The sequence below is a fragment of the Caretta caretta genome, chromosome 5 (assembly GCF_965140235.1).
Source record: "Caretta caretta isolate rCarCar2 chromosome 5, rCarCar1.hap1, whole genome shotgun sequence".
NCBI classification, from domain to species: Eukaryota; Metazoa; Chordata; order Testudines; family Cheloniidae; genus Caretta; species Caretta caretta.
In genome coordinates this window covers 109,365,656-109,378,569 of record NC_134210.1, presented here as the reverse complement: position 1 = coordinate 109,378,569, position 12,914 = coordinate 109,365,656, and the positions used below count along the sequence as shown (strand labels likewise).

The following is a 12,914-nucleotide window of genomic DNA, read 5'->3' as shown; positions in this document are numbered from 1 at the left end:
GTACCCCACAGGGAGAAATTCCCAAGTGCTCCTTCCTGGGTCCAAAGTTTTTTGGGGTTTTTTTTGCATTTGGGTGGTGGCAGCGTTTACCAAGCCAAGGTCAGAAAAGCTGAAACCTTGGGAGTTTAATACAAGCCTAGAGTGGCAAGTATTAATTTTTAGAATCTGTGCGAGTCCCCACCTTCTGTACTTGAAGTGCTAGAGTGGGGATTCAGCTTTGACAGGTATTAAGCACATTTTATTCCTTTTGACTGTGTTGAGAGTTGAAGGCACTCAGCACCTCCCAGTATCCCTAAGAATTTGATCTGTAAACAGATTCATGGAGAGGCTACATAGTGAAGAAATTCTTCTTGTTAAATGCCCACCTGCCTTTCCAGTGGGCTAATAGTAACTGATATAGAGCCACCCTTAGTCTTTCTTTCCCCCCTCTTTTCAAAAATATGTCATAGAAATACTGTGTAAGTATCTTGTGACGAGACTGAATAGGTGTGTTCTAAGTCATTTGCAAGCTTATTTACAAGTTTACTCCTTGTAGGTCCACTGGCAGCATGTGGAGACCATTGAGTTGGTGAATGATGGATCAGGTTTGGGATTTGGGATAGTGGGAGGAAAGTCAGCTGGAGTGATAGTTAAAACCATCCTCCCAGGAGGAGTAGCTGATCAGGTAATCTTCTTCTACAATTTCTTCTTTACTGTTTAGTGTGGGGTTAATTTATTATGTAAATCTGCCACAATAATGTTAAGTGACAGTTTTCTTCCTTGTAGGCTGAAAGAAAAAGATGATGCTAGTAATGTATATGGGCAAATTACTCTTTTTAATGATCATGTGTAGAATGTGGGATCTGCACGTACAAACCCAAAAGCGGAATCTGGCCTTCAGTCACTCTCCTAAATCTGTTACTTTGCACCACTCCTATTGTGTGCTGATAAGTATATCATTTCTAACTCTGAAATAAATAGCCCAATAGTCTTTCACCTGTCTAATCCAACCCAAGTTGGAAATGACCAAAGGTAATTACTATCATAGTGTCCTGTGTGAGATGAGTTTGGTGATCTCGCTCCATTTCCCAGTGTGAAGGTGTCTATAACACAAAACCACCCCCCAGGGCACCCCTGTCAGCAATTATGGCAAGGAGCGCAAGGATTGAATGGGCTCGGAGACAGATTGTTCCTCTGACCTGTAGGTCTTTGTAGATCAGGATTGAGGCATTAAGGTAATGTCTACACTGCAGTCGGAGGTGTGTTTGCAGCACATGTAGACGTACCCAAGTTAGCTTTAATCTATCTAGTGCAATTACCAATAGCAGTGAAACCATGGCAACATGGACTTCAGCATGGGCTAACCTGTGCTGCTGTGGCTTCACTGCTATTGGTTCTTATGCCAGCTACATGAAAGCTAGCTTAGGTTCGTATACACTGACTGCAATCACATTTGCAGTTGTAGTATTGACATACCAAACACTGCTCTGTCTGTGGGTAGCTCGTGCTGCTGATGTCCATGCTGCATGTGTTCTGTGGACCAACAGATGAGTTCACTCCCCAGTCTGTCAGTTTTAATACCTCATGGGTACTAAATTCACTTAAAACATTTTTTTAGTTTAAAGTAAAAGAAACAAGAAATAAATGAAGAATGTTTTTAAAGCAATATAAATAACTGTGATATCACACTAAATGAGAAATATAATTTATTTTAAAAACATGGTTAATCATAGAATATCAGGGTTGAAAGGGACCTTAGGAGGTCATCTAGTCCAACCCCCGCTCAAAGCAGGACCAGTCCCCAATTTTTGCCCCAGACCCCTAAATGGCCCCCTCAAGGATTGAACTCACAACCCTGGGTTTAGCAGGCCAATGCTCAAACCACTGAGCTATCCCTCCCCCCAAGGGCCAGCTCTTAAACAAGAGGCCCACGATCTATACACACACAAATGCGTGTTTGTATGTGCACAAATGACAGTGCACAAAATAACTGAAATTACAGGTGCAAGTCAGGCACTAGTGGGTGTGCAAGGGTATTTTGAGGACAAAATTCCCATCTTTGTATAAAATTGCTAAATGTGTAAGCAGTTTACATAATTATAGACAGTTTTGTATGCAGAAGTTGGTCTCCACTTCTAAAAATATTTTCCTGTGCACATACAGCTGCCCTTATATCACACATGGGCATATTCTTTTTCCTCTGCCCCACCATGAGTGTATGGTCTGACATTTAAAAACTAGTTGCAGAGCTCACACGTTTTAAATTGACCAATATGACCGTTTGTGTGAGGGAAGAGGGAAAATAATTGCTAGAGGTTTTTATTATAATTGTGACTGGTTGTCTGGTTACTTCCTTGTCCAGCATGGAAGGTTATGCAGTGGAGACCACATCCTGAAAATTGGCGATACAGACCTGGCTGGAATGAGCAGTGAACAAGTGGCACAAGTTCTGAGACAGTGTGGAAATCGAGTGAAGTTGGTCATTGCAAGAGGTCCCGTAGAGGAACCACCTCCACCAGCTGTCCCTCCATCTACCCCCGTACCAACTTCCATACCAGAGAAACAGGTACATATAAACACATGTTAAGATGTGGCAACTGTCACTCTGTTACCAGTTGGATAATATTACATTTGTATCAGGGACCAGTGTTTTAATGACCAGTAGCCATGTTTTCATCCTTTAGCTATGGAAAGCAGGATCCTACAAGCCGAGTGTGTAAGGAGCCCCAGTGACGTGAGTGGAAGTTGTATGGATGGAGTTCTTTCAGGATCCAGGCTTGACGATATGTGTGTGGTAGAAATAATTTTTTAAGCATCCAGGTTGATTAGCCCATTAACCTGGATGTGCCCGTTAGTGGTGCTTTGGGACAGCTTAATGATTAATGTGTTGCAGCACCTCCCTGAAGTTTGCAACCCTTTCTCTAGAGTGGGCCAGCTGGATCTGCAGTCCTTTCCTCTGTCTGCCTCTCCGTCTCCTCCTCAGGCACATCTCTTCATCCTCATATTGTCATCACCATCCGTCAGACAGCTCCTCACTGTGCCAGCCAGCACACAGCTGCAGCTCCTTTCCTTGGTAACCTGACACAGCTTCATGAGCTAGCCAAATGCCAGACAGTCACCCAGCTGCTACCCTTATTCCTCTTCCGATGTTCTGACACTCCCTCTTTCCTCCATTGTTCTGTTTTTCTCTCTCTCCTGACTCCCCCAAAATATACCCTATCTACCAGTGCCTCCCCTCCATGATTTCTTCCTTTTAAATTTCAGAAAAAAATGCTGAGGGAGAAGATGTCAACATAGGGAAAAAATGGAAAATACAGGAAAGTGAAAGCATTTGTAATTTAAGCGCAATACATATGTCAAGTTCACTTATTCAGATGTTTGCTATCATGAGAATTACCACTTTTTCATGAAGCACACTATAGTAGGAGTGTCACAATGAGTTGTAAATTTAAAATAGGAAGCTGAAAATCTTTGTATGTGTATATAACATAGCCTAGCTCAATGTAGTGAGTACCTACTCAACTTAAGTGTGCCAGTATCAGTCCCATAATGAGCACACACACATAGCCACATGTAGATAAATGAATGAAATGAGAGAAGATTGTTAAACTTTTAAGACTAAAATAGATCTTATTTATACTCCATAATAAATTTCTCGTTTCAGCTTTCCTTACTATTTCTAGGAATATGTCTACTGATGTCAGTGAATTTAAAACACTTTTTTAAGTTAGACTACTTTGAGAAAATTCCTTTTACCTGTTTAAAAAACAAAACAAAAACAATCTCCCCTCGATAACCATAGCTATTTCATGTTGCAGAAAGAGGATAGAATAGGCAGATAACTTCACCCCTCCTGTTCTATTATAGGCAGGCTTCTATATTCCCATTAGGTGGTGTTGAAACAGTTTGAGAGGAGATTACTATTTTCACAGTGCCTAAAGGTTAAGCGAGGGGAAGGGGGGGTGAAGAGAAGTTAGCTCTTCTGACCCTTGTTTGCAAATCAAAATTGTCCCCCTTTTTAGAAGGGAAATGTCTCAATTCAGAGCATTTCAACAGAAGTTTTCTTTGTGGGAAACATCAAATAGAGGAGTCAATAACCACCAGCATATATTATTTAGCTGTAAAACAGTACTTTTAGAAAAGCAGCTGATTCTCAATACTTCATGTATCAAAACATCTAGATTTATGTTGTTCTGGCTGTTACATGATGTGAAATGCTGGTATCAGAGGTTGCAATCATGAGGATGATATAATCCAGTGCTTCCATTACTACTACGGAAATAATGCCAAAACCTCACTTTTATTTTTTAGCCTCCTCTTCCCTCCTGTTTTTTTTTTTTTCCTCAGTTCACCACCTTGTCCCTGGCAGGAGGTGTGTTGTGTTTGGGCAGCTGCCCAACGTCTGCACAAAATCTCCCTTGCTGAATATAGAAACTCAGTTAATGATGTTGAAAGCCGCAGTAACTTTTGTGTGGACATTTACCACCAATGTTTTGGAGAATGCCTCTGATACAGCTCCCCCTCAGGCATCCGCGGCTCACTCTTAAATGCAGGATGGGAGGATGGGCCTTAACCGGGTGAGGCTACAGCAAAGGGGCTTCTACAGAACATCAATAACACAGGGATGAAACTGGCACCCTTCTTCTGATTCTCAAGAGAGATTAGTAATTCTGGAAACTAATCAGCTAATGGAAATGGAAGCAATTATTGGGCTCTAAACATGGATTGTTATAATTTATGTGCCATCCAAATAACCCTGTAATATGAAGGAAGTAGGTTTAGAGCTGCAGAATTAGTTGCTTTGCTTGTGCTTGGCTGTATTTTTGGATGGAGTTATTCAGATAAAGAAATGGGTCAGATCTTCAGCTGATGTATATTAGCATAGCACTATTGACTACAGTGGAGTTACATTGATTTACTCAAACTGGTAATCTGGCCACTGAATATTTATCTAAAACACCAGAAAAAAGCCAGTTCTATGAAAGTGATATACTTAATGCCTCGAAGTTAAGTTTTCTGAATTTTTTTAATAAGACATTTATTATTGACATGGGCATTTAATTGGCATTCTCCTGTTGTAATCAAAGCACTTCCGTTAGCAATAAATAAACGAATTAGTTACCAACAGCCTTTTCTGTCACAGAAGTTCAGAGGACTATAATGGGTGTTAGTGGTGATTATCATAATTTAAATAGCTGGAAGTATAATTGCCACCTTCTAAAATAGAAATTTCAAGTCTTGCTGAAAACAGGAAACATAATTGTTTCACTGGAAATAGATTCCATTATGTTTCAAACTTGGCATTTATAAGAAAAAAATAACTAAAGTTACTGGCCATTTATTTGAAAAATTACAAGTTTTAAAAAAACCTTTTTATTTGTGGTTATTTTAAATTTAGCACAAGCCTTTGTGATCTGTTGAAAGCTGAGATTAAAGGAGTCTCAGAACTGTATGCATCACTGTATTTAAGCATGTATTGTGCATATTATTGTGCAAGACATATATTGCTCAGCTTGTTAGAGCTTCATCTGTCATTTATTATTTGTGTGTGGGTGGGTGGGTGTGGTGAGAAGTGTCAGGATCCCAGTAACATTCTGGTGAGGAATGTTGTCTGTGTACAATATGGCTGTCTGTCTCAATGTCAAGGTTGGAGCAGAAGAAAAGTTGCTACTTTGTCTTTGACATTTGTCTCTAATGTTTGACTTCATGGAATGCAGCTTCTTTTTTTAAAAAAAGGTTTCCTTTTTCATTACACTCTCTCTTGTTAGGCAGAGACTTCTTTTGATATTGATGAAGATGGAGAGAAATTTGATGTAGAACTCACTAAAAACCTCCAAGGATTAGGAATAACTATTGCTGGTTACATTGGAGACAAATCCTCAGGTAAAGTTAAAATAAATTCCTGCAGTTTGCTTTTATATCGCTGCAGCTTACAACAGCCTGTACGCATTTCTAATTCGATTTAGACTTTCTGGTACATAAAGAAAAAAAGCTTCATTAAAAAAAAACTAGTTAAGGATTATTTTAGGAGTTGTAACTTCAGATAGGCTAGGATCAATCACCATGAAACTCTGTTTTAAGATTTTGTAGCAGTCTTGAAAATCATTCTTGGTTGAACCTTGACATGCATTTTTGAAAAAAACATTTCTAAAAATTGATACAGCCATTTTAAGGTATATGACTATTTTAAAAAAATATTTTTATTTTAAAGGGAATTTTGGAGAGAGTAAATTGCAGGAGTATATAAATATACTCCTTATATTTGCAGTATTGCAGGCAGTTCCAGTTGATGTTATTTTTAAATCAGTGAACCAAATTCTGCTTTTGTTTACATCAGTACAGATGTCCTCTATCTCCACTGATTTCAATTGGGTTATTTCAAACTTGCCCTGGTGCAACTCAAAGCAGAATCTGGCCCACTGAGTTTTTTGGGAAAAAAATCTAATGTGCACATATAGTAATTTATTTTTCTAATAATTTCAACTACATTTTTGAGAGAACCGATGTAAAAATGTATATCACATCCTTATGAGGCAAATTGATGCAGTACTCTTATTAAATGACATTAATAGATTGCCCTATAATGATTTTCAAATAGCTGCTGCTATGTTTTCTGTCCTGGTATATATTGAGAAAAACACAAAGAAATGGCATTTCGATAATAAGAAACGTTTGTTAGTACAGTAATCACTATCATCATCCCTTTTGAGGGTTCTGAGTGGTAATGCAGATATCTTGACTAAATCTTACTAGTCCGCTGACCTATCAGATCAAAAGAAGCCTCCATCGCCATAGCACGGAAGGAACACAATTTATGTATTCCCCTTCTAGCACCACCTACTATCATCTTTAAAAAGGCAAATTAAATCTCAAGTGTAGAACATGTTGTGGATCTGATATCTGATTCACAAAAGTGATGATGTATGTCTGAAATGTTGCTAATTGAATTGCTCCATTGTACCTTGGTATATTAGGAAATCTTACTGCCTCAGGGAATGGCTGATAAACTTACTTATTCCTCCAGTTAAAGAACAGCCGTGGTTGCACAGAAGCACCAACACACCTTTAAAAAGTTGGGAGATCACTATTTGAGTCGTTTTCTAGCCCTACAGCTGCGTTTTCTAGCCCTACAGCTGCGTTTTTGGTGTGGAGTTAACTGGCTCCTTTATCATTGTGTGGTATGTTGAGGCAGCAGTGCTTGGGAGCCTTTTAGCTGTGTTTCCCTAGTGCAAAGGCACTCCGCTTCCCCCCTCCCCAGTCCCAGACCTCCTGCAAAGCTGTGGACCATTCTAATGCATATAACCCAATGAAAACCCCTCTTTCTTCCATATATATCCATGTTTAATACTCCAGCTTCCACAAAAGCTGTAATCAACTCCTTATGCCTCCCCAAGACCTGCTCTTTCTTCCTAACTCCATGTTCACCATCCCACGTCCCTACTTACCTGCCAGTTATCTCTCAGAGTATACTCTCCATAACCTCACTGGCCTTCCTGGCTCCCATGTTCTCTATCAGGTGACTAAGGGAGACAGGATGGCAGCATTGGAGAATAGACGCAGCTGACAGATTGTGTGTGTGTCTGAGGCTAGCAAGGAGCCTGTCTGCCCCGCTGCGTGGTGCAGCGGCACCGCCAACTGGATGGTCAATGGCCTGATCCGCGGTCCCTTTTTGACTAAGTGTTCCAGTCCAAAACCAGATACCTGGTCACCCTATTTGTGTGTAATGCCCCTGTGCAATCTGTTGTCATTTAGGTGTTTTGGGGGTAGGTTAAGATATGAATTCCAGCTATGCCAAGACAGATTAGAAGTAGAGCTGGTTGAAATTTTTTTGATGGAGCCCGTTTTCCATTGGAAAACGCTGATTAGAATGAATAGAAACATCCCACAGGAATGTGTCAATTCCATTGAAACTTTTGGCTGAAACCAGACCTGCAGGCAGGCTCTCCAGCTCTCTGGGCTGCTCAGCTGGCTTCCTAGACAGGCAGCTCCTCGCCTCCTTGGGCAGTGGGTGGCCTGGACTCCCAGGCTCTGCACTACTTGATAGCCCTGTCTGCAGTTCCTGTGACTCACTGGGTCCTCTGGCTCATTGGGCTCCCCAGCTCAGTGGAGCCAGAACTGGAAATTTCTGAAAAACTTTGTTTTGGTCCTTCTGAAACAGAATTTTTTGAAAATGTTCCTCCTATAGAAAGCATATCTGACTTTTCACTCCAAATTGGAATGAAATATTTTTTTGTAAATGCAAAATTTTCTTTGGGATGGAAACTCCTCTTCTTGCCTAGTTCTAGTTACAGTGCTGTCCTAATTTACATAGGCAGCTTTTTCTATCTGTAAGTTCTTCCCTCTGCAAAGCCAAGCACATATTTGTTCACGGAGACATTTTAAATTATAATAGAAAAGGAACCATGTGGCTTTATCATATTTACAATAAACAAAGCAGTGGATGTATGCATGATGCATGCTAAATTCCCTTGCCTTTTGGGGTTAGGTCAGATCTGTAACAAGTGTTCTGTGGAGTTTTTATTGTGAATTTTGTCAGTCATGATTAGAATATTTGCTTGCTGTAAAAGGTCTAGTCCTGCTTTCATTAAAATCTGCACATCCTTTATGGCTTTTCCTTATCTCACTTTGATACCAACATTTTTTTTGAGGGGTGGGGGGAAGGAAATATTGTTACAGAATTTGGACAACCTTTGGTATTAAATAACTTTTTCTTTTTTAAAATCCCAGAGCCTTCTGGTATTTTTGTGAAAAGCATTACAAAAGGCAGTGCTGTTGAACATGATGGTAGAATCCATATTGGAGATCAAATTATAGCGGTAAGTAAATACGGGGATAAGACTTACACAGCCAACTCTGAGTATGTGAAGTTATTTGCATGAGAAAATCCCTCCAGTTACTGTGGGAGGGTTGTTGTTGTTTTTGGTAGATATGCTAGTATCATTTTAGAATACCTATTCAAACAGATAAAGATTGGGTGTGAAATGACAGCTCCTTCGTTTTGATTGAATATTTTGTCACACTATCTTTCTGGTCAGGCTAGCCATATAAATAAGTGGGGAATTTTTTCCCCTGTTTTGTAAGAAATCAATGACACTTTGTTTTCTCTTGGCAATAGAGAGTTCTTTATTTCCACAAAATACATGGTTGTTCAGTAGTTCCAAGCAGACCTAATAAAATATGCCACTACAGTTCTTTAGCTGCTCTGAGATGAAAGAAAATCTTTTTAAAAATACTGATATTAAGGGTGAAAGCCTGGAAGGTTTTTTTTAACTTCTCTGAAGGTTCTTCATAATATGTATTGTGCGGGGGGATTCAGAATACAAATGCAGGAATAATTTTTGTCTTGAAGATGTCAGAATGGGCCTCTTAGCTATGTGCAAAGAAAGAGGAGAAGGAAACTACAGTATGTGCACACGCATACACACAATTAAAATAACAGAGTATGAAGTATGTGTATTCTGTAGATAAGACCATTACTAGAGTGAAGGGATATGATATCATTGGTAAGTTTTTGAAAGATAAAGATAGCAAGGAGGGAGGGGAATAGTTTAGGGTGTTTTAGCTCTTGTGGGGAGGAGGAAGAGTGTATTATTAAGAGTTATGGAATGAACTTGAGCAAAAGAAAACTTAGGCTTGTTAGGCCGTACAAGAGTTTCACAGTGGCAGTGGTGTAGGCCCCATTGTTCAGCCCTTTAAAAACTGTAGACTAGACAAAAACCATATAATGTAATCCTTGATTGGCTGAGGAATTGGACTTGATGGCCTAGACTAAAACATCTTTCCATACCTAATTTCTGTGAAGCTTTGATAAATAGCAAATAAACGGGGAAGAGGTTTTGAAGTTTTAAATATTGCATACAATAGGAATATTTCTAGACAACTAAGAGGTGCTTCCATTCTTTCCTCCTTATCTCCTGCCCTAATCCAGTAATCACAGGACATTTGTTCTTGACCTTTTTTTTTTTAATACATTCACTTTCCAGACAGTTGGGATCCCTAGTGTGAACAGAGCTACTGGAGGCCCACCAGCATTTTAAGTGCTTTGCTATGGAACCCTACTCAGAGTAGGCCTACATGATAAAGGGCTAAGAACACTGGTTGCCATTGGGAGTCAACTTTCACCATTGCTATTACGGCAGTAGTAGTAGTGGGCTATTATAGGCACAGTGCCTGGTATAGATAAGGTCACAGTGGCATTGGGGTTTTTTTTTTCCTCTGACCCTGTTTGTTTTGTGCTCAGATTAAAGAAGTAGTGCCCTGGGCATTTTATTTTGCCTTGGAGAAAAATGTGATTTTTTTTTTGAATATTTTATCCATGTAGTGGCTTGCTGGTTAATAAGATGTTTAATCCTTCAGGTGGATGGAACAAATCTTCAGGGTTTTACTAACCAACAAGCTGTAGAGGTTTTGCGGCACACAGGACAAATGGTTCGACTCACTTTGATCAGAAGAGGGCTTAAGCAGGAAAATCATATTCAGCCCCATGAGGACTTCACTGCTGCTGTTGAAAAGGACTTAATTTTCCAAACTGTGGATAATGGCACAGCCAAAGGTAATTAAAACTGGCTTTACTGTAGGGTAGCTGGAAGTATTTTTCTTCACAGGGTATGAACTGGAAATGTTGAGCCTAGTTAATTCCTAGTGTAACTCAATTGAGTTCAGTGCTGCTTCACGAGGGATGAATTCAGCCCGGTAAAGTTTAATCAGTTTTGAGAATCAGTGGCATTATTCATTACATTTCTGAAGCAGATTTTGAAATCTGTGCACTAGTCTTTGCTAATTTGCACTAAGGCTTTGGTCTTTCAAAACCTTGCATCATCTGAGGCAGTGAATGCAAGGTTGTGTCATGGCTCAAGTGTAAGTGAAGCTATACAAGGACAAATAGGGTTAGCAAAGACTTACCTTCTGCAGTGAGCAGAGGTAAATCTCCAGGGTATAAGGGCACAGGGTATAAAAGGGGAGTGGTGTGTGGGGAGAGAATGGGCACATCCTGGACAATTGATGACTGTCTTGGACAGTGCTTCAGGTGTATTAGGTGTACCCAGGTCAGAAGACCTTGTGAAATGTAAGGCATGCCAGTGACTGAAATGCAGATTAGCAAGGTTTTACTGGAAGCACCTAACATTATATCATGTATTCACTTCTTGAGATGTATGTGTATGGCCAGTAATTTGTTAATATTTTAGATGATACAGTGCTCCCATCATATAGGCTCTGTATGTATGTAAAGAATTCTTAAAAAAACTCATTTAATTCATTGATTATTGTGTACAGAAATAGATCCCAACTCACAAGTTAAAATATAATCATCCCCTTCATGTAAAATCTTGAAAGAATAGAATCCCTTTCCACTGTGTCTTGAAGGTTAGCACTCCTCAGACTCAGCTGAAGCCATAAAGAAAATAAATTGCATGGCCAAGGGCCCTCCTTCGAAGATAATGTGCTTACTGCCCAGAGATGTCCAAACCTGGTGACTGCAGTTTAGCAAATCTTGATTTGCCAGGGCCAAAAGGATATGTGACTTTATAGGTCAATGTCAGCACCTTGACAGAAAAATAAGAATTGGTAGATGAATGTTAATGAGAGTTGCATTTCCTCAGTATCCAGCAATCATGTCGTTACACCTCCAAATAACAATAATGGATCTAGCAACTTTCTTTCTTTCTTTCTTTCTTTCTTTCTTTCTTCTTAAAAACTTGTCATAAAACACAACATTTAAAAGAAAACAAAATTTCTTTTTAAATGCACCACATCCTGCAACCATTTCTTCAACACTGCAGTACAGAGCCAGACCCTACAAGGCATTGAGACCCAAGTAGCTTTGTCACTTAGCACCTTACAGGATGGCATGACAGGGATCTTGATGAGCATTAAAATGCATAGAATGGCTGAGGATCTTCTTCTTCTTTTCCAGAACAGTGTGAAAGAGAGCAGGGATCTCCACCACTGCCGTGCAGTGCTGGTGTGGTACACATTGGAGAGGACAGTAAACAACAAGAATCAGGTTCTTAATATTCAATAGCATTTTTCCTGTGGAAATGCACTGGTATGTGCTTACATAAAAAGCAGTCATTTTGTACAGGTTCCCCAGTACATGTTTCAGATTATACAGGTGGACAATGGAAGTAACCAAACCCAGAAGAGAGTTTCCAAAATCTGGTTGTATGAAAGCAAGTATTGTCATTGAGTGTAATTGTATATAGTTAAGACTAAGATGTATATCTCAGTGTTTAAGGCGAAATGTGAGCAGTTTTGCTTTGGCAAATATCCTTTTAGTTTAGTAAACTAATTCAAGTTGGTCTTACTCATTAAATTTTTTATTTTCCATGTTAAGCATTTTCATTCCAATCCTCTGTGACCATCCAACACTTGTAATTCTTGTGATAGACTTCTTTGTGATATATCTCCTAAACTGCCTTTATTTTGGTGGTCTCTATTCTCTGATAGTATTTGAAATTGAGACACTTCTTGCTCATTGGAACACTGTGACTTTCCTGTTCTCTTTCCTGAAATTCTTATTTTCTATCTTCCATTCCTCCTGTCTCTTGAGCTGCTACGTCTCATTGATGTGCTATGGAAGGATATATTATCTAATACCGTGCTCTTACAGTTTCTTGATTGGCATGTAAATGTTCTGTACATTCCATACTTAGAGAGCAGCTGAAAAATGCCATCCCAGCTAGTTCTCTAAATTAATTTACTATTTTTCTGAGTTCTCTGTCAGCTGCTTTCCGTCATTCTAGATAGATGATCAAATGTATTCATTTATTTATTTTTAAGAGGTTCCGCTCAGATGCTTCGTTCCCAACTGAGTCTTCTGATCTTGGGAAAATATTTCAAACTTGAGTACCAGTGGACATCTAAATAAATGGCCTTATTTTTATTTAAGTACCTAAATATAGACTAGAGCTGGGATTTTAAAAGTAGCCTGAGGG

General features: G+C 39.4%; 1 protein-coding gene across 17 annotated transcripts in view; it reads left to right on the top strand.

Moving 5' to 3' along the window:
* Nucleotides 1-12,914, top strand: part of MPDZ (multiple PDZ domain crumbs cell polarity complex component) — a 133,931-nt gene that overhangs the window by 28,192 nt on the left and 92,825 nt on the right. For 16 of the 17 annotated variants that reach the window (XM_048849872.2, XM_048849859.2, XM_048849857.2 and 13 more), the window contains 6 exons: nucleotides 536-664; nucleotides 2,342-2,545; nucleotides 5,748-5,862; nucleotides 8,707-8,795; nucleotides 10,336-10,531; nucleotides 11,894-11,983. In XM_048849872.2, the coding sequence (XP_048705829.2) occupies nucleotides 536-664; nucleotides 2,342-2,545; nucleotides 5,748-5,862; nucleotides 8,707-8,795; nucleotides 10,336-10,531; nucleotides 11,894-11,983 (823 nt within the window). The remainder of the gene's footprint in view (nucleotides 1-535; nucleotides 665-2,341; nucleotides 2,546-5,747; nucleotides 5,863-8,706; nucleotides 8,796-10,335; nucleotides 10,532-11,893; nucleotides 11,984-12,914) is intronic. The other variant, XM_048849863.2, reaches the window with a different exon arrangement.